Source organism: Pseudophryne corroboree, chromosome 3 (assembly GCF_028390025.1).
Source record: "Pseudophryne corroboree isolate aPseCor3 chromosome 3, aPseCor3.hap2, whole genome shotgun sequence".
NCBI classification, from domain to species: Eukaryota; Metazoa; Chordata; class Amphibia; order Anura; family Myobatrachidae; genus Pseudophryne; species Pseudophryne corroboree.
The window spans coordinates 190,973,657-191,000,832 of record NC_086446.1 but is presented as its reverse complement, the minus strand read 5'-3'; the positions used below and the strand labels follow the sequence as shown (position 1 = coordinate 191,000,832).

General features: G+C 49.0%; 1 protein-coding gene across 2 annotated transcripts in view; it reads right to left on the bottom strand.

Annotated features, from left to right (window-relative positions):
* LOC135055093 (heparan-alpha-glucosaminide N-acetyltransferase-like) overlaps window positions 1-24,743 on the bottom strand; it is a 1,318,407-nt gene extending 1,293,664 nt beyond the window's left edge. Inside the window, exon 1 of one of the 2 annotated variants that reach the window (XM_063958741.1) lies at window positions 24,369-24,743. In XM_063958741.1, coding sequence (XP_063814811.1) covers window positions 24,369-24,438 — 70 coding nt within the window. In that variant the 5' untranslated portion in view covers window positions 24,439-24,743. The remainder of the gene's footprint in view (window positions 1-24,368) is intronic. The other variant, XM_063958739.1, reaches the window with a different exon arrangement.
* Window positions 24,744-27,176: the final 2,433 nt, after the last annotated feature.

The following is a 27,176-nucleotide window of genomic DNA, read 5'->3' as shown; positions in this document are numbered from 1 at the left end:
GAGCATCCCTCATAAATAAGACTGCGTCCTTATCCATATTATCAAAGTGATCTGTCAGCTCATCTGTCCATGCTGCAATTGCGCTACACACCCATGCCGACGCAATTGTCGGTCTTAGCACAGCACCCGTATGAGAATAAATACACTTTAAGGTAGTTTCTTGCCTGCGATCTGCAGGGTCCTTAAGGGCCGCTGTGTCAGGAGACGGCAGCGCCACTTTCTTGGACAAGCGCGCCAGGGCCTTGTCCACAGTGGTAGGTGATTCCCAAATCTTCCTGTCCTGTTTAGGGAAGGGGTATGCCATATAAATTCTTTTGGGGATCTGCGGTCTCTTCTCCGGAGTCTCCCAAGCTTTTCCAAAGAAATCATTTAATTCATGAGATGTGGGAAAATTAATAATCTGTTCCTTTCCCTTAAACATGTGTACCCTTGTGTCGGGGACCGAGGGTTCATCCTCAATATGCAACACATCCCTTATTGCCACAATCATACACTGAATGGTTTTAGTCACCCTAGGGTGCAATTTTACTTCGTCATAGTCGACACTGGAATCAGAATCCGTGTCGGTAGTAGTGTCTTGTGTTAAGGGACGCTTTTGAGACCCCGACGGGCCCTGTGAGTCGGTCCAATCCGAGGATTGACCCCGATGTCCCCCCTAATTCAGCCTTATCAAGCCTTTTATGTAAAGATGCTACACTTGCATTCAACATATGCCACGTCCATCCAATCCTGAGTCGGCACAACCGACAGGGACACACCACTCATTTGCTCCACCTCCTCCTTGGAGAAGCCTTCCGCCTCAGACATGTCGACACACACGTACCGACACCCCACACACACAGGGATTAACCTATAAGGGGACAAAACCCCAACCAGGAGAGACAGAGAGAGAGTATGCCAGCACACTCCCAGCGCTTAAAAACACTGGAATATATATGACCAGATAGCGCTTTTTATATATATAACCTTAATTCCCACTCACTGCGTCGCCAAAGTGCCCCCGCCTCTTTTTTCCAGCCTGTGAAGTTCAGCAGGGGAGAGATCAGGGAGCCAGCGTATCCTCATGCAGTTTCTGTGGAGAAATTGGCGCTGGTTAGTGCTGAGGATCAAGCCCCGCCCACCCGACGGCGGGCTTCGGTCCCAGTAATTCTATATAAAAAATGGCGGGGGATTTTAGGATTTACTGTCCCACAGCCTAATCCTGCTTTATATTGCCAAAAAATGAGGAAACTTGCTGCCCAGGGCGCCCCCCCCTGCGCCCTGCACCCTTCAGTGCCTGCTTGTGTGTGTGTACTGGGAGCAATGGCGCGCAGCTTACCGCTGCGCGCTTACCTCATGAAGATCTGATGTCTTCTGCCGCCTGATGTCTTCTTTGCCTTCTCATACTCACCTGGCTTCTATCTTCGGCATCTGTGAGGACGGCGGCGCGGCTCCGGGACGAACCCCAGGTGAGACCTGTGTTCCGACTCCCTCTGGAGCTAATGGTGTCCAGTAGCCTTAGAAACAGTGCCCAACTTGACCATCCAGCTCTGCTTCTCTCCCACGATGCAGGGAGCCTGTTGCCAACAGGACTCCCTAAAAATAAAAAACCTAACAAATTCTTCAAAACAGAAAACTCTGGAGAGCTCTCTGCATTGTACCCTTTCTCCAGGGACGGTTCTATGATTTGTGGCGCCCCGGGCAAAATATGGGGGGCGTGGCTTCGATTGGGGGCGTGGTCAGCGCGCTGAAAGAAAAAATAAAAATAAATAAAAAGTATACTTACCATCCCCGTTCCTGATCCAGACCCCCTCAGCCGGCGGCGCCGCTCTTCTCCTCTCCTCCTCTCTTCTGTTCTCTTCGATCTATGGGAGAGACGTTATTACGTCTCTCCCATAGAACAGCATAGACACTAGAGGTCAATTATGACCCCTAGTGTCTGTGCCACTATGCTGTGCGGTGCGCGATGACGTCATCGCGCATCGCACAGCAAAGGTCCTCTAGACGAAGGGAAACTAGACCGTAGCGTCTAGTTTCCCTTCATGGAGAGGACCTTTGCTGTGCGGTGCGCGATGACGTCATCGCGCACCGCACAACTAAGGTCCTCTCCATGAAGGGAAACTAGATGCTACGCGTCTGGTTCCCTTCAAAGCGGGGGGGCACAGCAGGGCACTACGGGGGGCACAGTGGCGGATCTTGCCCTGGTGCGGCGCCCTCCGGATGGCGCCGGCGCCCTCCGGAAGGCAGCGCCCCGGGCAAAAGTACCGCTTGCCCGTGGCAAGAACCGCCACTGCCTTTCTCCTCTGGGCACAGAATCTAACTGAGGTCTGGAGGAGGGGCATAGAGGGAGGAGCCAGTGCACACCCATAGTCAAAGTTCTTTTTAGGTGCCCTATCTCCTGCGGAGTCAGTCTATACCCCATGGTCCTTACGGAGTCCCCATCATCCTCTAGGACGTAAGAGAAAAGAGAAAATAAGAATTTACTTACCGATAATTCTATTTCTCGGAGTCCGTAGTGGATGCTGGGGTTCCTGAAAGGACCATGGGGAATAGCGGCTCCGCAGGAGACAGGGCACAAAAGTAAAGCTTTCCGATCAGGTGGTGTGCACTGGCTCCTCCCCCTATGACCCTCCTCCAAGCCAGTTAGGTACTGTGCCCGGACGAGCGTACACAATAAGGGAGGAATTTTGAATCCCGGGTAAGACTCATACCAGCCACACCAATCACACCGTACAACTTGTGATCTAAACCCAGTTAACAGTATGATAACAGCGGAGCCTCTGAAAAGATGGCTCACAACAAAAATAACCCGATTTTTGTAACTATGTACAAGTATTACAGATAATCCGCACTTGGGATGGGCGCCCAGCATCCACTACGGACTCCGAGAAATAGAATTATCGGTAAGTAAATTCTTATTTTCTCTATCGTCCTAGTGGATGCTGGGGTTCCTGAAAGGACCATGGGGATTATACCAAAGCTCCCAAACGGGCGGGAGAGTGCGGATGACTCTGCAGCACCGAATGAGAGAACTCCAGGTCCTCCTTAGCCAGGGTATCAAATTTGTAGAATTTAGCAAACGTGTTTGCCCCTGACCAAGTAGCTGCTCGGCAAAGTTGTAAAGCCGAGACCCCTCGGGCAGCCGCCCAAGATGAGCCCACCTTCCTTGTGGAATGGGCATTTACATATTTTGGCTGTGGCAGGCCTGCCACAGAATGTGCAAGCTGAATTGTATTACACATCCAACTAGCAATAGTCTGCTTAGAAGCAAGAGCACCCAGTTTGTTGGGTGCATACAGGAAAACAGCAAGTCAGTTTTCCTGACTCCAGCCGTCCTGGAACATATTTTCAGGGCCCTGACAACATCTAGCAACTTGGAGTCCTCCAAGTCCCTAGTAGGTGCAAGGCACCACAATAAGCTGGTTCAGGTGAAACACTGACACCACCTTAGGGAGAGAACTGGGGACGAGTCCGCAGCTCTGCCCTGTCCGAATGGACAAACAGATATGGGCTTTTTTGAGAAAAAAAACACCAATTTGACACTCGCCTGGTCCAGGCCAGGGCCAAGAGCATGGTCACTTTTCATGTGAGATGCTTCAAATCCACAGATTTGACTGGTTTTAAACCAATGTGATTTGAGGAATCCCAGAACTACGTTGAGATCCCACAGTGCCACTGGAGGCACAAAAGGGGGTTGTATATGCAATACTCCCTTGACAAACTTCTGGACTTCAGGAACTGAAGCCAATTCTTTCTGGAAGAAAATTGACAGGGCCGAAATTTGAACCTTAATGGACCCCAATTTGAGGCCCATAGACACTCCTGTTTGCAGGAAATGCAGGAAACGACCGAGTTGAAATTTCTTTGTGGGGCCTTCCTGGCCTCACACCACGCAACATATTTTCGCCACATGTGGTGATAATGTTGTGCGGTCACCTCCTTTCTGGCTTTGACCAGGGTAGGAATGAGCTCTTCCGGAATGCCTTTTTCCCTTAGGATTTGGCTTTCCACCGCCATGCCGACAAACGCAGCTGCGGTAAGTCTTGGAACAGACATGGTACTTGCTGAAGCAAGTCCCTTCTTAGCGGCAGAGGCCATAAGACCTCTGTAAGCATCTCTTGAAGTTCCGGGTACCAAGTCCTTCTTGGCCAATCCGGAGCCATGAGTATAGTTCTTACTCCTCTACGTCTTATAATTCTCAGCACCTTAGGTATGAGAAGCAGAGGAGGGAACACATACACCGACTGGTACACCCACGGTGTTACCAGAACGTCCACAGCTATTGCCTGAGGGTCTCTTGACCTGGCGCAATACCTGTCCCGTTTTTTTTTTTTTTCAGACGGGACGCCATCATGTCCACCTTTGGTATTTCCCAACGGTTTACAATCATGTGGAAAAAACTTCCCGATGAAGTTTCCACTCTCCCGGGTGGAGGTCGTGCCTGCTGAGGAAGTCTGCTTCCCAGTTTCCATTCCCGGGATGAAACACTGCTGACAGTGCTATCACATGATTTTCCGCCCAGCGAAAAGTCCTTGCAGTTTTTGCCATTGCCCTCCTGCTTCTTGTGTCGCCCTGTCTGTTTACGTGGGCGACTGCCGTGATGTTTTTCCCACTGGATCAATACCGGCTGACCTTGAAGCAGAGGTCTTGCTAAGCTTAGAGCATTATAAATTTACCCTTAGCTCCAGTATATTTATGTGGAGAAAAGTCTCCAGACTTGATCACACTCCCTGGAAATTTTTTCCTTGTGTGACTGCTCCCCAGCCTCTCGGGCTGGGCTCCGTGGTCACCAGCATCCAATCCTGAATGCCGAATCTGCGGCCCTCTAGAAGATGAGCACTCTATAACCACCACAGGAGAGACACCCTTGTCCTTGGATATAGGGTTATCCGCTGATGCATCTGAAGATGCGATCCGGACCATTTGTCCAGCAGATCCCACTGAAAAGTTCTTGCGTGAAATCTGCCGAATGGAATTGCTTCGTAGGAAGCCACCATTTTTACCAGGACCCTTGTGCAATGATGCACTGTTTTTAGGAGGTTCCTGACTAGCTCGGATAACTCCCTGGCTTTCTCTTCCGGGAGAAACACCTTTTTCTGGACTGTGTCCAGAATCATCCCTAGGCACAGCAGACGTGTCGTCGGGATCAGCTGCGATTTTGGAATATTTAGAATCCACCCGTGCTGTTGTAGCAGTATCCGAGATAGTGCTACTCCGACCTCCAACTGTTCCCTGGACTATGCCCTTATCAGGAGATCGTCCAAGTAAGGGATAATTAAGACGCCTTTTCTTCGAAGAAGAATCATCATTTCGGCCATTACCTTGGTAAAGACCCGGGGTGCCGTGGACAATCCAAACGGCAGCGTCTGAAACTGATAGTGACAGTTCTGCACCACGAACCTGAGGTACCCTTAGTGAGAAGGGCAAATTTGGGACATAGAGGTAAGCATCCCTGATGTCCCGGGACACTATATAGTCCCCTTCTTCCTGGTTCGTTATCACTGCTCTGAGTGACTCCATCTTGATTTGAACCTTTGTAAGTGTTCAAAAAAATTTTTAGAATAAGTCTCACCTAGCCTTCTGGCTTCAGTACCACAATATAGTGTGGAATAATACCCCTTTTCTTGTAGTAAGAGGGGTAATTTAATTATCACCTGCTGGGAATACAGCTTGTGAATTTTTTCCCATACTGCCTCCTTGTCGGAGGGAGACCTTGGTAAAGCAGACTTCAGGAGCCTGCGAAGTGGAAACGTCTCGACATTCCAATCTGTACCCCTGGGATACTACTTGTAGGATCCAGGGGTCCTGTACGGTCTCAGCTCCATGCTGAGAACTTGTCAGAAGCGGTGGAACGCTTCTGTTCCTGGGAATGGGCTGCCTGCTGCAGTCTTCTTCCCTTTCCTCTATCCCTGGGCAGATATGATCTTATAGGGACGAAAGGACTGAGGCTGAAAAGACGGTGTCTTTTTCTGCAGAGATGTGACTTAGGGTAAAAACGGCGGATTTTCCAGCAGTTGACGTGGCCACCAGGTCCGATGGACCGACCCCAAATAACTCCTCTTCCTTTATACGGCAATACACCTTTGTGCCGTTTGGAATCTGCATCACCTGACCACTGTCGTGTCCATAACATCTTCTGGCAGATATGGACATCGCATTTACTCTTGATGCCAGAGTGCAAATATCCCTCTGTGCATCTCGCATATATAGAAATGCATCCTTTAAATGCTCTATAGTCAATAAAATACTGTCCCTGTCAAGGGTATCAATATTTTTAGTCAGGGAATCCGACCAAGCCACCCCAGCTCTGCACATCCAGGCTGAGGCGATCGCTGGTCGCAGTATAACACCAGTATGTGTGTATATACTTTTTATGATATTTTCCAGCCTCCTGTCAGCTGGTCCTTGAGGACGGCCCTATCTATAGACGGTACCGCCACTTGTTTTGATAAGCGTGTGAGCGCCTTATCCACCCTAAGGGGTGTTTCCCAACGCGCCCTAACTTCTGGCGGGAAAGGGTATACCGCCCATAATTTTCTATCGGGGGGAACCCACGCATCATCACACACTTTATTTAATTTATCTGATTCAGGAAAAACTACGGTAGTTTTTTCACATCCCACATAATACCCTCTTTTGTGGTACTTGTAGTATCAGAAATATGTAACACCTCCTTCATTGCCTTTAACGTGTGGCCCTAATAAGGAATACGTTTGTTTATTCACCGTCGACACTGGATTCAGTGTCCCTGTCTGTGTCTGTGTCGACCGACTAAAGTAAACGGGCGTTTTAAAACCCCTGACGGTGTTTTTGAGACGTCTGGACCGGTACTAATTGTTTGTCGGCCGTCTCATGTCGTCAACCGACCTTGCAGCGTGTTGACATTATCACGTAATTCCCTAAATAAGCCATCCATTCCGGTGTCGACTCCCTAGAGAGTGACATCACCATTACAGGCAATTGCTCCGCCTCCTCACCAACATCGTCCTCATACATGTCGACACACACGTACCGACACACAGCACACACACAGGGAATGCTCTGATAGAGGACAGGACCCACTAGCCCTTTGGAGAGACAGAGGGAGAGTTTACCAGCACACACCAAAAACGCTATAATTATATAGGGACAACCTTATATAAGTGTTTTCCCTTATAGCATCTTTTTTATATATTTCTAACGCCAAATTAGTGCCCCCCCTCTCTGTTTTAACCCTGTTTCTGTAGTGCAGTGCAGGGGAGAGCCTGGGAGCCTTCCCTCCAGCCTGTGAGGGAAAATGGCGCTGTGTGCTGAGGAGATAGGCCCCGCCCCTTTTTCGGCGGCCTCGTCTCCCGCTCTTAACGGATTCTGGCAGGGGTTAAATATCTCCATATAGCCTCCGGAGGCTATATGTGAGGTATTTTTAGCCAAAATAGGTATTCATTTGCCTCCCAGGGCGCCCCCCTCCCAGCGCCCTGCACCCTCAGTGACTGCCGTGTGAAGTGTGATGAGAGGAAAATGGCGCACAGCTGCAGTGCTGTGCGCTACCTTTAGAAGACTGAGGAGTCTTCTGCCGCCGATTCTGGACCTCTTCTTACTTCAGCATCTGCAAGGGGGCCGGCGGCAAGGCTCCGGTGACCATCCAGGCTGTACCTGTGATCGTCCCTCTGGAGCTGATGTCCAGTAGCCAAGAAGCCAATCCATCCTGCACGCAGGTGAGTTCACTTCTTCTCCCCTAAGTCCCTCGTTGCAGTGATCCTGTTGCCAGCAGGACTCACTGTAAAATAAAAAACCTAAGCTAAACTTTTCTAAGCAGCTCTTTAGGAGAGCCACCTAGATTGCACCCTTCTCGGCCGGGCACAAAAATCTAACTGGCTTGGAGGAGGGTCATAGGGGGAGGAGCCAGTGCACACCACCTGATCGGAAAGCTTTACTTTTGTGCCCTGTCTCCTGCGGAGCCGCTATTCCCCATGGTCCTTTCAGGAACCCCAGCATCCACTAGGACGATAGAGAAATAAAAGCACAAGCTGCAGCCCAGCCCCTGGCCTCTCCCAATCCCTACCTGCTCCACTGACACACTGAGCAGCAGTAACACAGTAAGGAGACATAAGACAGAGTTGGCAGGCTGCCTGCAGCAGAGAGCCGTCTGCAACCGCGCATGTGCAAAGGAAATGTGCAAACATTCAGTGGTAGGAACCATCAATGGTACGCAATACCCTTCCCTGCTACGGAGCCGGATAAAGGGTCTCATGGGCCTGGGGGTGAAAATGTTCAAGGGCCTATTATGAGACACAGAGAAGTGAGGCTAATGCCATGTACAGGAGGCATGGAGACCACAAACACTATCAGTCCTGAACCAGGGGCGTCTTATGAGGGGAAGCGGCCTGTGTGCAGTGCCCAAGCAACCCCCCCCCCTCATGCTGGCGCATGCACACTGTGCTACACTCTACTGCACGTGCACACACATTATGGAAAATGGCATTGGTGAAAGTGGCCTCAGACGCTGCACAGTGTAAGTACATTTAATGAGCGCAGGGTATGTGGTGTGGACCCCCTGGACCCAGGGTTCCATGTGCACCGACTTTAGATACACCACTGCACAAGATGCCTCTAAATGTAGACATCCTGGAGAGAGTAACATATGTAAATATAAAACTGATCTGATGAAACAACGCTGACATAGCAACACATCGCAGGGTGTCTAGCATAGCTTACCGATCCCCTAAATCTTCTCACCTGTAATGAAACTGGAGAGGTCATCTTCCAAAACAGATATAAATGGCAACAGCAAATGGAAGTAAGCTGTCTGGCACTCAGGGCTGTAGCCATATATATTAATGATGTACTTAAAGTTGGTTGTCAGCCACTGCAATTGCCTGGGACTCAGCAACATATTCCTAATACAATGTGGTACTTAGTATCTATGGCCCTCATTCCGAGTTGTTCGCTCGTTCTTTTTCATCGCATCGCAGTGAAAATCCGCTTAGTACGCATGCGCAAAGTTCGCACTGCGACTGCGCCAAGTAACTTTACTATGAAGAAAGTATTTTTACTCACGGCTTTTTCTTCGCTCCGGCGATCGTAATGTGATTGACAGGAAATGGGTGTTACTGGGCGGAAACACGGCGTTTCAGGGGCGTGTGGCTGAAAACGCTACCGTTTCCGGAAAAAACGCAGGAGTGGCCGGAGAAACGGTGGGAGTGCCTGGGCGAACGCTGGGTGTGTTTGTGACGTCAACCAGGAACGACAAGCACTGAACTGATCGCACAGGCAGAGTAAGTCTGGAGCTACTCTGAAACTGCTAAGTAGTTAGTAATCGCAATATTGCGAAAACATCGGTCGCAATTTTAAGAAGCTAAGATTCACTCCCAGTAGGCGGCGGCTTAGCGTGTGTAACTCTGCTAAATTCGCCTTGCGACCGATCAACTCGGAATGAGGGCCTATGTACATAAATGTGATTATTATTGTGTGGTAAGGTACAAGATTTGCTTCTGTTTGTCCACCTACAGTATTTTATGACTGAGTCACCAGCACTGATTTTGCAGATTACTTTAACCATAAATAATCTGAATTGGTCCCGGAACACCAATACAAGGAACCCGTGCAATTGTCCCGAGGCGACCCAGGGGGCCATGGCACACAGTTTGAGAACCACTGCTCTAGAAATTTCTGCCTCCCATCAAGCAAGGTCCGGGAGGTCCCCGATGCCAGCCTCTGGTGGTCTATTTATAGGCTCATTCATTTGCTGTCCTTGTGGCTTTAGACAGTTGTTATTATGTGTTTTTAATATGTTGTTGTGTTCATTTATTTTTATAAACAAAGTTTTACTTGACAATTGGACAAAACTTTTCGTAGTTGCTCTGCAGATCCTAAAGGGGAAGGGAGAGAATGCGGTGTTGAGTTTTATGGCCAATATTATGTTTAATTTAAAGTATCTTAATACTTATGAGGAAACTCGGTGCCATAAACAGTGTTTTATCCTCAAATGAGGTTATCATTGATACACTGTAACATTAAAAAAACAACAATGTAACTACGGTGAAAACTGGGCTCATGCAAAGCCTCACATAGCCAAAGATTAATAGGGAAACACTGTCATAAAAAGAGTAATATTCTCAAGTGAATGTAATAATTTTAAATAAGGAATAAAATCACATTTCTGTCATGCAAAATACAACAGGGGCCTCAAACCAGAAATAACCAGTCCTGGCCTGTCTGGTAGGGTCTGTCAGGTCATTCTATGATGTCATAATGGTAACTGCCTATATCAGAGCTTTGTTGCTGTCTCAGTGAGCACACCACCTCCAGGACCCTGGCAACACACAGCTCATTTGGAGAAGGAGACACTCGCATAAGGTTAGTGACTTGACGTTAATAAGGTCAGATTAGTGTGATGCGTGGGCAGACTTGGAGGATGACTACTATAATATAGGACTTCTGACCTTGAGGACAGGACAGTACTGGATAAAAATTAAAAAAGAATCATTTAATGGGACAATACAGTTACTTAGCATTCACTTGGGCTGCATATGGGACATCTGACTGAAGATGTTAGGAGGACGTGGCTGGATGGCACTGTGAAATATAAGCGGCATGTGACTCTAGCCGTTCCGTACTAGTATGTACAGACTGCCGGCTTTCCTGATCCTCCAAACATTCATGGAATAACAGATGCCTGTTTATATTTATTATAAGGGATCTACAACTATGGGTCCAATTCAGCATGGATCATATATGTGCTAAAAATTGCACAACTATAATCCATTACTATGACATGCGGGGGACTCCCAGCACAGGGCAAGTCTGCCCCGCATGCCGGGCCCTGCCCCACCCCCACACATGCAATGTTTAGAGTAGCCCTCTGCCTAAGCAGCCTAGCTGTGAAGGCAGGTGGCTGCCTGCCATGTTTCGGGTCGCAGCAGCTGCATCTCATGCAGCCGCTGTAGTCTGCCCTGAAAACGGTCCGGACATGCCTGCATTGTCTGGACCAAACACCCCCAAAGCTGCAGTGATGCCCCTTAAATGCAGAGTTGACGCCCCCTCCCATCTGCCTGTCAATCAGGCAGAGAGGCGTTCGCACAAGTGAAATGCTGTTGCATCTCACTGTGGGGTCTTATTCATGAAGCAATGAAAAGAGTGGAGAAGTGAGCCTGTGGAGAAGTTGCCCATAGCAACCAATCAGCTGCTCCGTACAATTGTATAATATGCAAATTATAAATGTTACTTCAATGCTGATTGTTGCCATGGGCAACTTCTCTACTGGCTCACTTCTCCACACTTTTCACTGCTTTATGAATAGACCCCTGTGTGCACACATGCAGCTGTGTGTTGTTTCGTAATAAATAATCTATATATAAGAAGAATCAAACTGTGCCGATTGTTATTTAAGAACAGGTGGATATGATTATCAAGTTTAGTATCTAAGTGCAGTCAATTTTATATATGTTTGTTTCTGACCAGACTGCAATTTTTGGTCATTTATGACTTGCTGCAGGAATAAATTATTAAATATAAGAAATTAATTATAATATACAAAAGATTGGTGAAACTGATATATGGCGCTCCTCTAAGTGTACGCTAAAATCACACAAATAAAAAAAATTCTCAAATAGTATCAGAGGAAATTTCAGCAATATACATTCCTGTAAACCACTTGTGTCTTCAACATGTAATGGGTAGGTCCACCCGTGTTCTGTGTAGTGCTCCTCCTCTTGTTTAATTCCCTCTCAGGATGGCCGTGAAATAGAGGAAATGAGGGCAGGATAGTGCACAAACGTTTTTTAATTTACATGAGACGAACACAACAGAATATAACACAGAATAATCCAATAAAAATCCAGATAGTATTAAGTTAAAAATAGACACACAAATGGCACGAGAGAATCCCAGTGGGCATAGGGGATGTAATTACCGGACGTTAAGAGAACCTGGCAAGTTCTCAAAATCGCATAGATGTTATAAAAGTTCCAGGCAGCCTCCCGGGTTTTCAGCTCCCTGGATCCGATAATCGCTTCCACCAAGTGTCGTCTGGGTAGTCCCCTGCACCGCACCAACGCGTTTCAGGTCTGTTCCAGACCCTTTTTCAAGGTAAGTGTGTCTCCATCAGAGAAACCAGTTTATTTATTTATGAGTTCACCAATGGAATGTCCGTTTTCTGGTTCTGCCAGTAACAATATGGGGGCGGCCATTTGCACACAGGTGCTGCTATCAGAAAACGGACTGGCATCTGTCGTCAGAAGGACCCAGCTGGAGATCCAGAAGGGACGACCGCTGCTCAATCGTTGGTCCTGAAGCCACCAGCTCAATGACAAACGGACCTCCGGAGACAAGGAGATCATTTGAGACCTAATCCGGTGAGGCAGGCCGTCCAACTTGGCAAGAATCCGTTTCTGCAGACGGCAGGAATGGAATTGAGCGTACTCCACCATGTCGAAAGCCAACACCATGAGACCTAGCACTTGCATTGCCGAATGTATCGACACTTGCGGATGAGATAGGAAGCATCGAATCCTGTCCTGAAGCTTCAGGACTGTCTCCTGAGAGAACAACCGCTGGTTGTGAGTGTCCAACAACGCCCTCAGGTGCACCATGCTCTGAGCAGGGACCAGGGAAGATTTATTCCAGTTGATGAGCCACCCGTGGGCTTACAGAAACTGGATAGTCAGATCAAGATGGCGTAGGAGAATTTCTGAGGAATTTGCCAGGATCAACAAGTCGTCCAGGTACGGTACGATCCTGACCCCTTGAAGGCGGCATAAAGTCGTCATGACCTTGGTGAAGACTCGCAGAGCCGTGGTCAAACCAAAAGGTAATGCCCGAAAATGGTAATGGAGGTTGCCAACCGCAAACCTCAGGTACTGCTGATGCGACACTGCAATGGGGCTATGCAGGTAAGCATCCTGTATGTCCAGGGAGACCATATAATCCCCAGGTACCAAGGCCAGAACAATAGAGCGAAGAGTTTCAATACGAAACTTGGAGACCCTCACAAACTGGAACGGAATGAAGCATTTAGTTTCAGGACTAGGAACAGCGGTGAATAGTACCCCTTGCCTCTCTGAGCCAGAGGCACCTGTACTACCACTCCTGTGTCAAGGAACGACTGTACCACCAAATGAAGAGTTTTTGCCTTCACCTGATCCGAAGGGACGTCTGTCAGGCAAAATCGATGAGAGGGACGATTCTTGAAGGATATGGTGTAACCTCGAGTGACGACTTCCCGTACCCAGGCATCGGAAGTGGTCCTCAACCATTCCTGGGTATACCCTAGAAGTCGGCCCCCCACCCTGGGATCCCCCAGAGGAAGGCCCGCCCCGTCATGCGGCAGGCTGGTCAGTTTTGGAAGCAGGCTGACGGGCAGCCCAGGCCCGTTTGGGTTTGGGCTTATTGGGTTTGGAAGTGCGAACCTGTTTCGGGTACGCCTGACCTTTTGCTTTCCCTGAAGGATGAAAGGAGCGAAATGGAGTACTCTTAGACTTCGGCACCGAAGGAGCAGTACTAGCAGACATGCTGTTTTAGCAGAAGCTAAGTCAGCCACTATCTTGTTGAGGTCTTCTCCGAAAAGAATGTCTCCCTTAAAAGGGAGTACCTCCAGGGTTTTCTTAGAGTCCAGATCCACAGACCAGGACCGTAACCAGATAATCCGGCGAGCCAAAATGGACGTAGTAGAAGCCTTGGCCGCCAGAATACCGGCATCAGAAGCCGCCTCCTTAATGTAATGAGAAGCTGTGACAATATAAGATAGACATTGTCTAGCATGATCAGAAGCTTTGGAAGGCAACTCCACCTCCAGCTCCTGAGCCCACGTTTTCTACAGCCTCTGCAGCCCATGTCGCTGCAATGGTGGGCCTACGCGCAGCACCAGTTAGGTTCTTTCAGAGACGTGACGGTAGTTACCGGCAGAGCTGAGGATACCACCAGCCGCGCCACCTGCGAATCCACTGGCGTGGGGTGTTTCCCAATTTTTACTTAGCTCCGCTGCGAGTGGGTAGCGAGCCAGCATCTTCTTGTGAGGCGTGAATTTCTTTCCTGGATTTTCCCAGGATTCCTGACGTATGTCACCTAAATGTTCAGAATGAGGTAAAACTTGTTTAACCACTTTCTGAAGTTTAAACCTGTCCGGTTTCTTAGGGATCAGCATCAGACTCCGGGTCATCAGTAATTTGAAGAATGGTCCTGATAGCCTCCAACAAGTCAGGAACATCCACCTGTACAACAGATTCCCCATCAGAAGCGTCGGGATCAGAATCTGTGGGGTCAGTATAAACGCCATCCTCATCAGACGAGGAGTCTGGGATGTTGGTAGATTGTGAGGAAGTAATGGCCTGCTTAGCGGACCCCTTGGACTTAGGCGGGCGAGGGTTAGACTTTTCAGTAGTCAGTGATAGGTTCAATTGCTATAACTGAGCAGACAGTTGATCTGCCCATGGTGGGGTAACCGCGGGGACCATAAGCGGTTATATCGGCACAGGAGGTCCCGTGGGGGCGTTAGTCTAGTTGCCAACGTATTCAATAGCGTGGAGAAGGTAGTCCAAGGTGGGTCATTTTGAACCCCCGTTGCTACAGTCCCACTTGGGGGTAAGGATCCCCCAGAACCTGAACCCTCAGCTGTTTTGTTTTCCCCAAATGTGTCTGCAGCGTCACCACCACGCAATGTGGGATCAGCCCCAGCACCAATGCCCTTTGTAGCGGACATATCCGAAAGCTCAATGCAAGGCAACACAGTACAATATCAGCAGCACAATACCTGACAAGAACCCCTGTGTAGTGTATCAGCACAAACAGGGAATTCAAGAGGTATATCGTGACTAAAAATCACAGAGAAAAATAAACACTGAGTATATCCTGTGAACTACCTATATTAAATGATAAACCTGACACACTTAGCCCTCTCAGGTTATAGAATATAGGGGGGCAGATGTATTAACCTGGAGAAGGCATAAGGAAGTGATAAACCAGTGATACGTGCAAGGTGATAAAGGCACCAGCCAATCAGCTCCAATATGTAAATTAACAGTTAGGATCTGATTGGCTGGTGCCAATATCACCTTGCACATATCACTGGTTTATCACTTCCTTATGCCTTCTCCAAGTTAATACATCTGCCCCTGAGTGAGAGACACGAAATGTAGGTCACACATCAGCTACATGCATACTCCTATAGTCACAATGTACAATGGGCCTAATTCTGAGTTGATCGCAGGAGCAAGATTGTTAGCAATTGGGCAAAACAATGTGCACTGCAGGGGGGAGAGTTAGATTTGGGTGGGGTGTGTTCAAACTGAAATCTAAATTGCAGTGTAAAAATAAAGCAGCCAGTACTTACCCTGCACAGAAACGAAATAACCCACCCAAATCTAACTCTCTCTCTGCAAATGTTATATCTACCCTCCCTGCAGTGCACATGGTTTTGCCCAATTACTAACAAACTTGCTGCTGCGATCAACTCAGAATTACCCCCAATGTACAATGCAGAAATTATGACATGCAATAAAACTGCACTGAACTAGCAATACAAAGTAATACTCAGTGTAGCTATATAATTATATATGGTCCCCGCGGTTACCCCGCCATGGGCAGATCAACTGTCTGCTCAGTTACAGCAACTGAACCTATCACTGACTACTCAAAAGTCTAACCCTCGCCCGCCTAAGACCAAGGGGTCCGCTAATGCACAGTATAGACTGAATGTATATCACAGGGTACTTGTACTATGTAACCCTGACTAAATGCACTGTTTCTTAACTATCACTGTCTAAATGACATGTAGAATACTTAAGTGTCTTGTAAAATGCACAGCGCTGACGTGCTGGCGGCTTTACAAAGGAGGATTTGTCCAAACAGTCCCAGGAACAGTGCTGCGCTGTGTAATGGTGCCCAAACACTGACTGGGAGTGAGGGAGAGAGAGATATGCAGCTCCAGGGCGGGAACATTACTGTAAATGGCACCCTGTGGCTGGGGGAGGGGCTACAGGTCCAAGCCTTATCCACCTGCTGGACCTCACTACTGGTACTATTGGCCTGTAATAAAAATGGTTTTTATGAGGTAAAAACCGACCTTGCCCTGGTGGTTTAGTGGAGTCCCTGCTCGACCACAGTGTCCACCGGCCGTGCCGGATCGCGAATTCAGCGGGACCCGTCTAGGGGACCCACTTACCTCCTCCCTGAGTGCGGCCACCCAATCCAGGAGAACTTCGGTGAGTTTGTGCCCAACGGTGAGCAAACCGGAGCCTCGGCTGTAAGTACCCGGCAACCAGGGCGCGAGAGTATAGAGCGCCGCTGGGGGAGGTGATGGAGCTGCAGCAGATGTCAGACTGACATTTATCACTGCTGCAGCCCTTGAAGTCTTCTATCTTCGCTTAAAAAATAAGATTTTACTTACCGGTAAATCATCTATTTCTCGTAGTCCGTAGTGGATGCTGGGGACTCCGTAAGGACCATGGGGATAGACGGGCTCCGCAGGAGACATGGGCACTTTAAGAAAGAATTTAGGTTCTGGTGTGCACTGGCTCCTCCCTCTATGCCCCTCCTCCATACCTCAGTTAGAGAAACTGTGCCCAAAAGAGCTGACAGTACAAGGAAAGGATTTTGGTAATCCAGGGCAAGATTCATACCAGCCACACCAATCACACCGTATAACATGTGATAACAACCAGTTAACAGTATGACAAACAACAGAAAATCAGGTCAAACCCTGATGCAACCATAACTTAACCCTTATTGAAGCAATAACTATATACAAGTATTGCAGAAGAAGTCCGCACTTGGGACGGGCGCCCAGCATCCACTACGGACTACGAGAAATAGATTTACCGGTAAGTACAATCTTATTTTCTCTAACGTCCTAACGGATGCTGGGGACTCCGTAAGGACCATGGGGATTATACCAAAGCTCCCAAACGGTCGGGAGAGTGCGGATGACTCTGCAGCACCGATTGAGCAAACACAAGGTCCTCCTCAGCCAGGGTATCAAACTTGTAGAACTTTGCAAAAGTGTTTGAACCTGACCAAGTAGCCGCTCGGCAAAGCTGTAATGCCGAGACCCCTCGGGCAGCCGCCCAAGAAGAGCCCACCTTCCTTGTGGAATGGGCCTTAACTGATTTTGGCAGCGGCAATCCAGCCGCACAATGAGTCTTCTGAATCGTGTTACAGATCCAGCGAGCAATAGTTTGCTTTGAAGCAGGAGCACCAAGCTTGTTGGAAGCATACATGATAAACAAAGACTGTTTTCCTGACCCTAGCCGTTCTGGCTACATAAACCTTCAAAGCCCAGACCACATCAAGTAACTCGGAATCCTCCAAGTCAGTAGTAGCCACAGGCACCACAATAGGTCGGTTTATCTGAAAGGATGAAACCACTTTCGGCAGAAATTGTGGACGGGTCAGCAATTCTGCTCTATCCGCATGGAAAACCAGATAGGGGCTTTTATGTGACAAAGCCGCCAACGCTGACACACGCCTAGCCGAAGCCAAGGCTAATAGCATGACCACCTTCCACGTGAGATATTTCAACTCCACCGTTTTGAGTGGTTCAAACCAGTGGGATTTCAGGAAACTCAACACCACGTTAAGATCCCAAGGTGCCACTGGAGGCACAAAAGGGGGCTGAATATGCAGCACTCCCTTTACAAACGTCTGAACTTCAGGTAGAGAAGCCAACTCCTTTTGAAAGAAAATGGATAGGGCCGAAATCTGGACCTTAATGGAACCCAATTTAAGGCCCAAATTCACTCCGGACTGTAGGAAGTGAAGGAAACAGCCCAGCTGGAATTCCTCCGTAGGAGCATTCCTGGCCTCACACCAAGCAACATATTTTCGCCATATACGGTGATAATATTGAGCTGTCACGTCCTTCCCAGCCTGTATCAGCATAGGAATGAGCTCATCCGAAATGCCTTTCTCTGCTAGGATCCGGCGTTCAACCGCCATGCTGTCAAACGCAGCCGCGGTAAGTCTTGGAACAGACAGGGCCCCTGTTGCAACAAGTCCTGTCTTAGAGGAAGAGGCCACGGGTCCTCTGTGAGCATTTCTTGCAGATCTGGATACCAAGTCCTTCGTGGCCAATCTGGAACAATGAGTATTGTTCTCACTCCTCTTTTTCTTATTATCCTCAGCACCTTGGGTATGAGAGGAAGAGGAGGAAATACATAGACCGACTGGAACACCCACGGTGTCACCAGGGCGTCTACAGCTATCGCCTGAGGGTCTCTTGACCTGGCGCAATACCTCTGTAGCTTTTTGTTGATGCGGGACGCCATCATGTCCACCTGTGGCAGTTCCCACCGACTTGTAATCTGTGCGAAGACTTCCTGATGAAGTCCCCACTCTCCCGGGTGGAGGTCGTATCTGCTGAGGAAGTCTGCTTCCCAGTTGTCCACTCCCGGGATGAACACTGCTGACAGTGCGCTTACGTGATTCTCCGCACAGCGAAGAATTCTGGTGGCTTCCGCCATCGCCACTCTGCTCCTTGTGCCGCCTTGGCGGTTTACATGAGCCACTGCGGTGATGTTGTCTGACTGAATCAGAACCGGTTGGTCGCGAAGCAGGGTCTCCGCTTGACGTAGGGCGTTGTATATGGCCCTTAGTTCCAGGATGTTGATGTGAAGGCAAGTCTCCTGACTTGACCACAGACCTTGGAAATTTCTTCCCTGTGTGACTGCACCCCAACCTCGGAGGCTTGCGTCCGTGGTCACCAGGACCCAGTCCTGAATGCCGAATATGCGGCCCTCGAGAAGGTGAGCGCTCTGCAGCCTCCACAGGAGTGACACCCTGGCCCTGGGGGATAGGGTGAATAACCGATGCATCTGAAGATGTGATCCGGACCACTTGTCCAGTAAGTCCCATTGAAAAGTCCTCGCATGGAACCTGCCGAAGGGAATGGCCTCGTATGATGCCACCATCTTTCCCAGGACACGAGTGCAGTGATGCACTGACACCTGTTTTGGTTTTAATAGGTTCCTGACCAGTGTCATGAGTTCCTGAGCTTTCTCCATTGGGAGATAAACCCTTTTCTGGTCTGTGTCTAGAATCATGCTTAGGAAAGGCAGACGAGTCGTAGGAACCAACTGTGACTTTGGAATATTTAGAATCCAGCAGTGTTGCCGTAACACTTTCAGAGAAAGTGCTACGCTGATCAGCAACTGCTCTCTTGATCTCGCTTTTATGAGGAGATCGTCCAAGTATGGGATAATTGTGACTCCTTGCTTCCGCAGGAGTACCATCATTTCCGCCATTACCTTGGTAAATATTCTCGGTGTCATGGAGAGACCAAACGGCAACGTCTGAAATTGGTAATGACAATCTTGTACCACAAATCTGAGGTACGCCTGATGAGGTGGATAAATGGGGACATGAAGGTACGCATCCTTTATGTCCAGAGACACCATAAAATCCCCCCCTTCCAGGCTTGCGATGACCGCTCTCAGCGATTCCATCTTGAACTTGAAGCTTTTCAGGTATATGTTCAGGGATTCTAAATTCAATATGGGTCTGACCGAACCATCCGGTTTCGGGACTACAAACATGGTCGAATAATAACCCCTTCCTTGTTGAAGGAGGGGAACCTTGACCACCACCTGTTGAAGATACAATTTGTGAATTGCAGTTAACACTATTTCCCTCTCGTGGGGGGAAGCTGGCAGGGCCGATTTGAGGTATCGGTGAGGGGGCATCTCCTCGAATTCCAGCTTGTATCCCTGAGACACAATATCTATCGCCCAGGGATCCAACTGGGAGTGAACCCACTTGTGGCTGAAATTTCGAAGACGTGCCCCCACCGGGCCTAGCTCCGCCTGTGGAGCCCCAGCGTCATGCGGTGGATTTTGTAGAGGCCGGGGAGGACTTCTGTTCCTGGGAACTAGCTGTGTTGTGCAACTTCTTTCCTCTGCCCCTGCCTCTGGCAAGAAAGGACGCACCTCGGACTTTCTTTTTTTTCTGTGATCGAAAGGACTGCATTTGATAAAACGGTGCTCTCTTAGGCTGTGAGGAAACATATGGCAAAAAATTCGACTTTCCAGCAGTAGCTGTGGAGACCAGGTCCGAGAGACCCTCCCCAAACAATTCCTCACCCTTGTAAGGTAAAACCTCCATATGCCTTTTTGAGTCGGCATCACCTGTCCATTGCAGAGTCCACAGGACCCTTCTGGCAGAAATTCACATAGCATTTATTCTAGAACCCAGTAGACTAATGTCTCTTTGAGCATCTCTCATATATAGGACAGCGTCTTTAATATGCCCCAAGGTCAACAATATAGTATCCTTGTCTAAGGTATCAATTTCCTCAGACACGGTATCCGTCCATGCTGCTACAGCACTACACACCCAGGCCGACGCGATCGCCGGCCTCAGTAAGGTACCTGAATGTGTATAAATGGACTTCAGGGTAACCTCCTGTTTGCGATCCGCAGCATCTTTGAGGGTAGCCGTATACTGTGACGGCAGGGCTACCTTCTTGGATAAGCGTGTTAAAGCTTTGTCCACCTTAGGGGAGGATTCCCAGAGTAACCTGTCCGTTGGCGGGAAAGGATACGCCATAAGAATCCTTTTGGAAATCTGCAGTTTTTTATCTGGAGATTCCCAAGCCTTTTCACATAACTCATTTAGCTCGTGTGAGGGGGGAAAGGTTACCTCTGGCTTCTTTTCCCCATACATATGTACCCTCTTGTCAGGGACTGGGATTTCCTCTGTGATGTGCAACACATCCTTAATTGCTATAATCATATAACGGATGGATTTAGCCAATTTTGGCTGTAACTTTGCATCATCGTAATCGACACTGGAGTCAGAATCCATGTCGGTATCTGTGTCAACAATTTGGGATAGTGGGCGCTTCCGAGACCCTGACGGCCTCTGCGACATAGGATCAGGCACGGGTTGGGACCCTGACTGTCCTGAGGCTTCAGCTTTTTCTAACCTTTTATGCAAGGAATTAACATTATCATTTCAAACCTTCCACATATCCATCCAATCAGGTGTCGGCGCCGTCGTCGGAGACACCACATTCATTTGCTCCCGCTCTGCTTCCACATAGCCTTCCTCATCAGACATGTCGACACAAGCGTACCGACACACCACACACACAGGGAATGCCCTTTTTGAAGACAGTTCCCCCACAAGGCCCTTAGGAGAGACAGAGAGAGAGTATGCCAGCACACACCCCAGCGCTATAAACCCAGGAATAACACAGTAACTTAATGTTAACCCAGTAGCTGCTGTTTATATGTTTTTTTGCGCCTAATTATGTGCCCCCCCTCTCTTTTTACCCTCTTCTACCGTGTATCTGCAGGGGAGAGCCTGGGGAGCTTCCTCTCAGCGGAGCTGTGGAGAAAAAATGGCGCTGGTGAGTGCTGGGGAAGAAGCTCCGCCCCCTCGGCGGCGGGCTTCTGTCCCGCTTAAATATGCAATTTTTGGCGGGGGCTCATACATATATACAGTGCCCAGCTGTATATATGTTAAACTTTTGCCAAAAGAGGTCCCAAATGCTGCCCAGGGTGCCCCCCCCCCCCCCCCCTGCACCCTTACAGTGACCGGAGTATGTGAGGTGAGTGGGAGCAATGGCGCACAGCTGCAGTGCTGTGCGTTACCTCAGTGAAGAACGGAGTCTTCTGCCGCCTGTGAAGTCTTCTTTGCTTCTCATACTCACCCGGCTTCTGTCTTCCGGCTCTGCGAGGGGGACGGCGGCGCGGCTCTGGGATCGGACGGCGAGGGTGAGATCCTGCGTACGATCCCTCTGGAGCTAATGGTGTCCAGTAGCCTAAGAAGCAGGACCTAGCTTCAGAGAGTAGGGCTGCTTCTCTCCCCTCAGTCCCACGATGCAGGGAGTCTGTTGCCAGCAGAGCTCCCTGAAATTAAAAAGCTAACAAAATACTTTCTCTCAGCAAACTCAGGAGAGCTCACTGAAAAGCACCCAGCTCGTCCGGGCACAGTATCAAACTGAGGTCTGGAGGAGGGGCATAGAGGGAGGAGCCAGTGCACACCAGAACCTAAATTCTTTCTTAAAGTGCCCATGTCTCCTGCGGAGCCCGTCTTTCCCCATGGTCCTTACGGAGTCCCCAGCATCCACTAGGACGTTAGAGAAAGCTTTTTCTAAGGGCTGCTGTAGCAGCCCACCTGTTGTATGCCTGCTTACTGCATGGCACCAACTACAAAACTGAGCTGCTGTGCACGGAGGCGGGGTTATAGAGGAGGAGGCGCTATGCATTCTGGGAAGAAGGTCAAAGCTTTGAGCCTGTTGGTGCCTCGGATCAAGATCCTACTCTGCACCCCAATGTCATTCCCTGTGGAGCCCAGTGTACCCCACAGCAGAAATAGCATTTAATTCCTTTGACGCAGGGAAGGTTAGCGAAGCTTTCTTATTTTCAGTGAAGTAAGCCTCCTCAACCTGCTCAGGTGTTGTATCAGCAATATTCAGCACATCTCTAATAACATCGATCTTTTAGCAAGAGATGCTGCCCCCTGCAACACATCCCTGTCACTGTCTGCAGTGTCAGAATCGGTATCCGTATCATCCTGCATGATCTGCGCAAGAGCACGTTTATGTGAATATACAGTGGGGAGCCCTGAGGTACCAGAACTGGGCCAGACTGCCACAGAGTTCTGTAAAGCCAGAGTTGCAGATTCATTTTGTGCAACCCTATTTGAAATCTGAGAAATCATAGATTTGATAAAGGATAACCCACTCAGGCTCCCTTGTGTGCTAAACCAGTGCAATCCTGATTACATGGAATGGGATCATCTTGAGAGGACATAGCCTCTGCAGTATATGACACAGAGGGGCAGATTTCTTAAGCTCGGTGAAGTGATAAAGTGGAAGGTGATAAAAGTACCAGCCAATCAGATCTTAACTGCCATGTCACAGGCTGGGTTTGAAAAATGACAGTTAGGAGCTGATTGGCTGGTCCTTTATCACCTTCCACTTTATCACTTCACAGAGCTTAATAAATCTGCCCCAGAGTCCCTGGACATTGCTTAATGGAGACTGGAGACTAGACACTACACACACACACACACACACACACACACACACACACACACACACACACACACACACACACACACACACACACACACATACATACATGCACACAGGGGAGGACATACAGAGCATCACCCCCAAGTATGGCAAGAGAGACACAGACACTGGAGCCAACCCACACACAGCGCTTTTAATGTAAAAGGAAGACCCCTACTAGTGCTGAGTGTGCACCTTAATAGGTCACACAGTCTTAATGCAGCCTCCCCCCCCCCCCCTTCTACAACCCCCTGGTACCGCGAGAGATAGCTGGAGTTGCTGTGGAGGGACTTGCTCTTACTGGACAGCGCTGTGCAGGCAGGAAAAATGGCGCTGAACGCTGCTGGGTCCGCTCTGAGAAGCTCCGCCCCCAAAATGGCACTGGATTATACTGGCCTGAGGTAAAATGCTGGCTGAGATCCACGGACCCCAACAGGTTTGCTGACCAGTGCAGGGTTCAGGCGCTGGCTCAGGGCACCCCGCACAGCACCGCGCAAAGTACAGCTGAACCTCCGGAGCGCAGTTAGTACTGCGCCCCTACCCTATTGCCGCCATCTTCACACCAGCCCCCCGCTTGCTAGGGGGGTTGGTGACTCACTCACCACTAATCTTCAGCTCTGTAAGGGGGTGGCAGCATGCTGCTGGGGTGAGCGATCCCCTGTGGCGGGGAACGATCTATCCCCTCAGGAGCTCAGTGTCCTGTCAGCGGAGATAGTGGCTCAGATCCCGCGGGGCGGACACTACTCCACCCCTTAGTCCCAGAAAGCAGAGAGGCTGTTGCCAGCAGCCTCCTTGTAAAATAATAAACTCTAAAAATATACTTACTAAAGAAGCTCTGTAGCTCTCTAGCTGTGACCGGCTCCTCCGGGCACATTTTCTAAACCGAGTCTGGTAGGAGGTGCATAGAGGGAGGAGCCAGCCCACACTCTCAAACTCCTAAAGTGCCAATGGTTCCTGGTGGACCCACCTATACCCCATAGTACTAATGTGGACCCCAGCATCCTCTAGGACACGAGAAAAGTGTTTTGTTTTTTAAGTAATATTAAATTAATTATGCTTTTATAAGGTATACAAATATTCTCTTTAACAGTAGCTATGAACAGCCAGTTTTTATATAAATGCTAATTTTTAGAATCTTTATTTATTCAACAGACGTATTTACTGTTTACATGAATATTTCTGGCCAGTACTGTATGCATTCCATACAGAAAGCAATCGGACGCTGGGTATATACATACACATAGGGTCTTATAGCACCAGGGACAGACCCACATCCATATTATGTACTATGTACCAAGATCCTGGGGGGGGACATCTGACCTCTTGTCCCTAAAGGCAGCTATATACGCGGCACACATGTCACCTGCAGAAGAAGCCCCTGCCAGCACACATGTATACTTACTGTAACCTGTATGTGGCGGACTGTGGCTGGAGGCCGCTGGGACGCTCCGGGCCGCAGGCTCCTTCTGCATACGGCTCCTCCGCAGGCTGCTGGGATCTCTCCTCCTGAATGCCAATTACCGGTCCTTACCGGCCGGCTGTGTAGGGAGGGCGGAGAAGAGAGGGTAGCGGGGGCTGAGGCCTGATGCTGCTGCCTGTACTCCCCGGCTCCGCATACGCATGGAGTCTATATGACGTGATGACGTCTTCCGCATGGAGCACAGAGAGGAAGAAGGGAGACTCGGGGGCATAGCTGGGGGCCGGATTCTAGCATCTACCCTCCGCTAAGTGTACAGCACACCACGCATGTGGTGTGGGGGAGGCATATAGTGGGGTATAGGGATTATTAAGGTGTTTGGGGGGGGAGGGGGGTAGCCTATCTAGGTGTATGGGGGAGGTGGCCTTTTGAGAAGGGGTGTTGGTATGTTGGGGATAGAGCCTATTAGCAGAGCTGGCATATTAGTATGTGTATGTGGGCAGAGCCGGCCATAGGCAAACTAGGCAATTGCCTAGGGCATTTGATATGCCTAGGGGCATCAGCAGCTTCTGCTGATTAAAATTATATGCAGCATGCCTATATTCAGTGTGTAGCATTTCATATGCAGATACAGACAGTCTCACACAGTATATAGGCATGCTGCATATCATTTTAATCAGCAGAAGCTGCTTGTGCATCCTAACCACATAGCAATGCAAATAAGATGCATTTTCATAAAATAAGGTGCCTGACGTTAGCATTGAGGCAAGATTTTTGAGGACGCATCTGTATCCAAGCAGAGGTCACAGTGTTTGTGGCAGTGTGAGTGCTGTGTGCTGAGTGGGTTGGTTGTATAGTAGTGTTCGGAATATGTGTAAAGAGCATTATGTGTGTCATGTAAAAATTCATTAATAATGTGCAACATATATGTAAGGGGCACTATGTGTGTCATTATGTGTATAAGGACATTAATGTGCGGAATATGTGTAACAGGTTACTACTGTATGTGTGTCATGTGTATAGGGGCACTAATAATGTGCAGCAAATGTGTAGGGGGCGCTATGTGTGTCATTCTGTGTATAAGGGCATTAATAATGTGCAGCATATGTGCAAGGGATATTATGTGTAAAATAAGAATTTACTTACCGATAATTCTATTTCTCGTAGTCCGTAGTGGATGCTGGGAACTCCGTAAGGACCATGGGGAATAGCGGCTCCGCAGGAGACTGGGCACAAAAGTAAAGCTTTAGGACTACCTGGTGTGCACTGGCTCCTCCCCCTATGACCCTCCTCCAAGCCTCAGTTAGGATACTGTGCCCGGACGAGCGTACACAATAAGGAAGGATTTTGAATCCCGGGTAAGACTCATACCAGCCACACCAATCACACCGTATAACCTGTGATCTGAACCCAGTTAACAGCATGATAACAGAGGAGCCTCTGGAAAGATGGCTCACAACAATAATAACCCGATTTTTGTAACAATAACTATGTACAAGTATTGCAGACAATCCGCACTTGGGATGGGCGCCCAGCATCCACTACGGACTACGAGAAATAGAATTATCGGTAAGTAAATTCTTATTTTCTCTGACGTCCTAGTGGATGCTGGGAACTCCGTAAGGACCATGGGGATTATACCAAAGCTCCCAAACGGGCGGGAGAGTGCGGATGACTCTGCAGCACCGAATGAGAGAACTCCAGGTCCTCCTCAGCCAGGGTATCAAATTTGTAGAATTTAGCAAACGTGTTTGCCCCTGACCAAGTAGCTGCTCGGCAAAGTTGTAACGCCGAGACCCCTCGGGCAGCCGCCCAAGATGAACCCACCTTCCCTGTGGAATGGGCTTTCACAGATTTTGGCTGTGGCAGGCCTGCCACAGAATGTGCAAGCTGAATTGTACTACAAATCCAACGAGCAATAGTCTGCTTAGAAGCAGGAGCACCCAGCTTGCTGGGTGCATACAGGATAAACAGCGAGTCAGATTTCCTGACTCCAGCCGTCCTGGAAACATATATTTTCAGGGCCCTGACTACGTCCAGCAACTTGGAGTCCTCCAAGTCCCTAGTAGCCGCAGGTACCACAATAGGCTGGTTCAGGTGAAACGCTGAAACCACCTTAGGGAGAAATTGAGGACGAGTCCTCAATTCTGCCCTGTCCGTATGAAAAATTAGGTAAGGGCTTTTATAGGATAAAGCCGCCAATTCTGAGACACGCCTGGCTGAAGCCAGGGCCAACAGCATTACCACTTTCCATGTGAGATATTTTAAGTCCACAGTGGTGAGTGGTTCAAACCAATGTGATTTTAGGAACCCCAAAACTACATTGAGATCCCAAGGTGCCACTGGAGGCACAAAAGGAGGTTGTATATGCAGTACCCCCTTGACAAACGTCTGAACTTCAGGAACTGAAGCCAGTTCTTTCTGGAAGAAAATCGACAGGGCCGAAATTTGAACCTTAATGGACCCTAATTTTAGGCCCATAGACAGTCCTGTTTGCAGGAAACTACCCAGTTGAAATTCCTCTGTAGGGGCCTTCCTGGCCTCGCACCACGCAACATATTTACGCCAAATACGGTGATAATGTTGTGCGGTTACATCCTTCCTGGCTTTGATCAGGGTAGGGATGACTTCATCCGGAATGCCTTTTTCCTTCAGGATCCGGCGTTCAACCGCCATGCCGTCAAACGCAGCCGCGGTAAGTCTTGGAACAGACAGGGTCCCTGCTGGAGCAGATCCCTTCTTAGAGGTAGAGGCCACGGGTCCTCTGTGAGCATCTCTTGAAGTTCCGGGTAC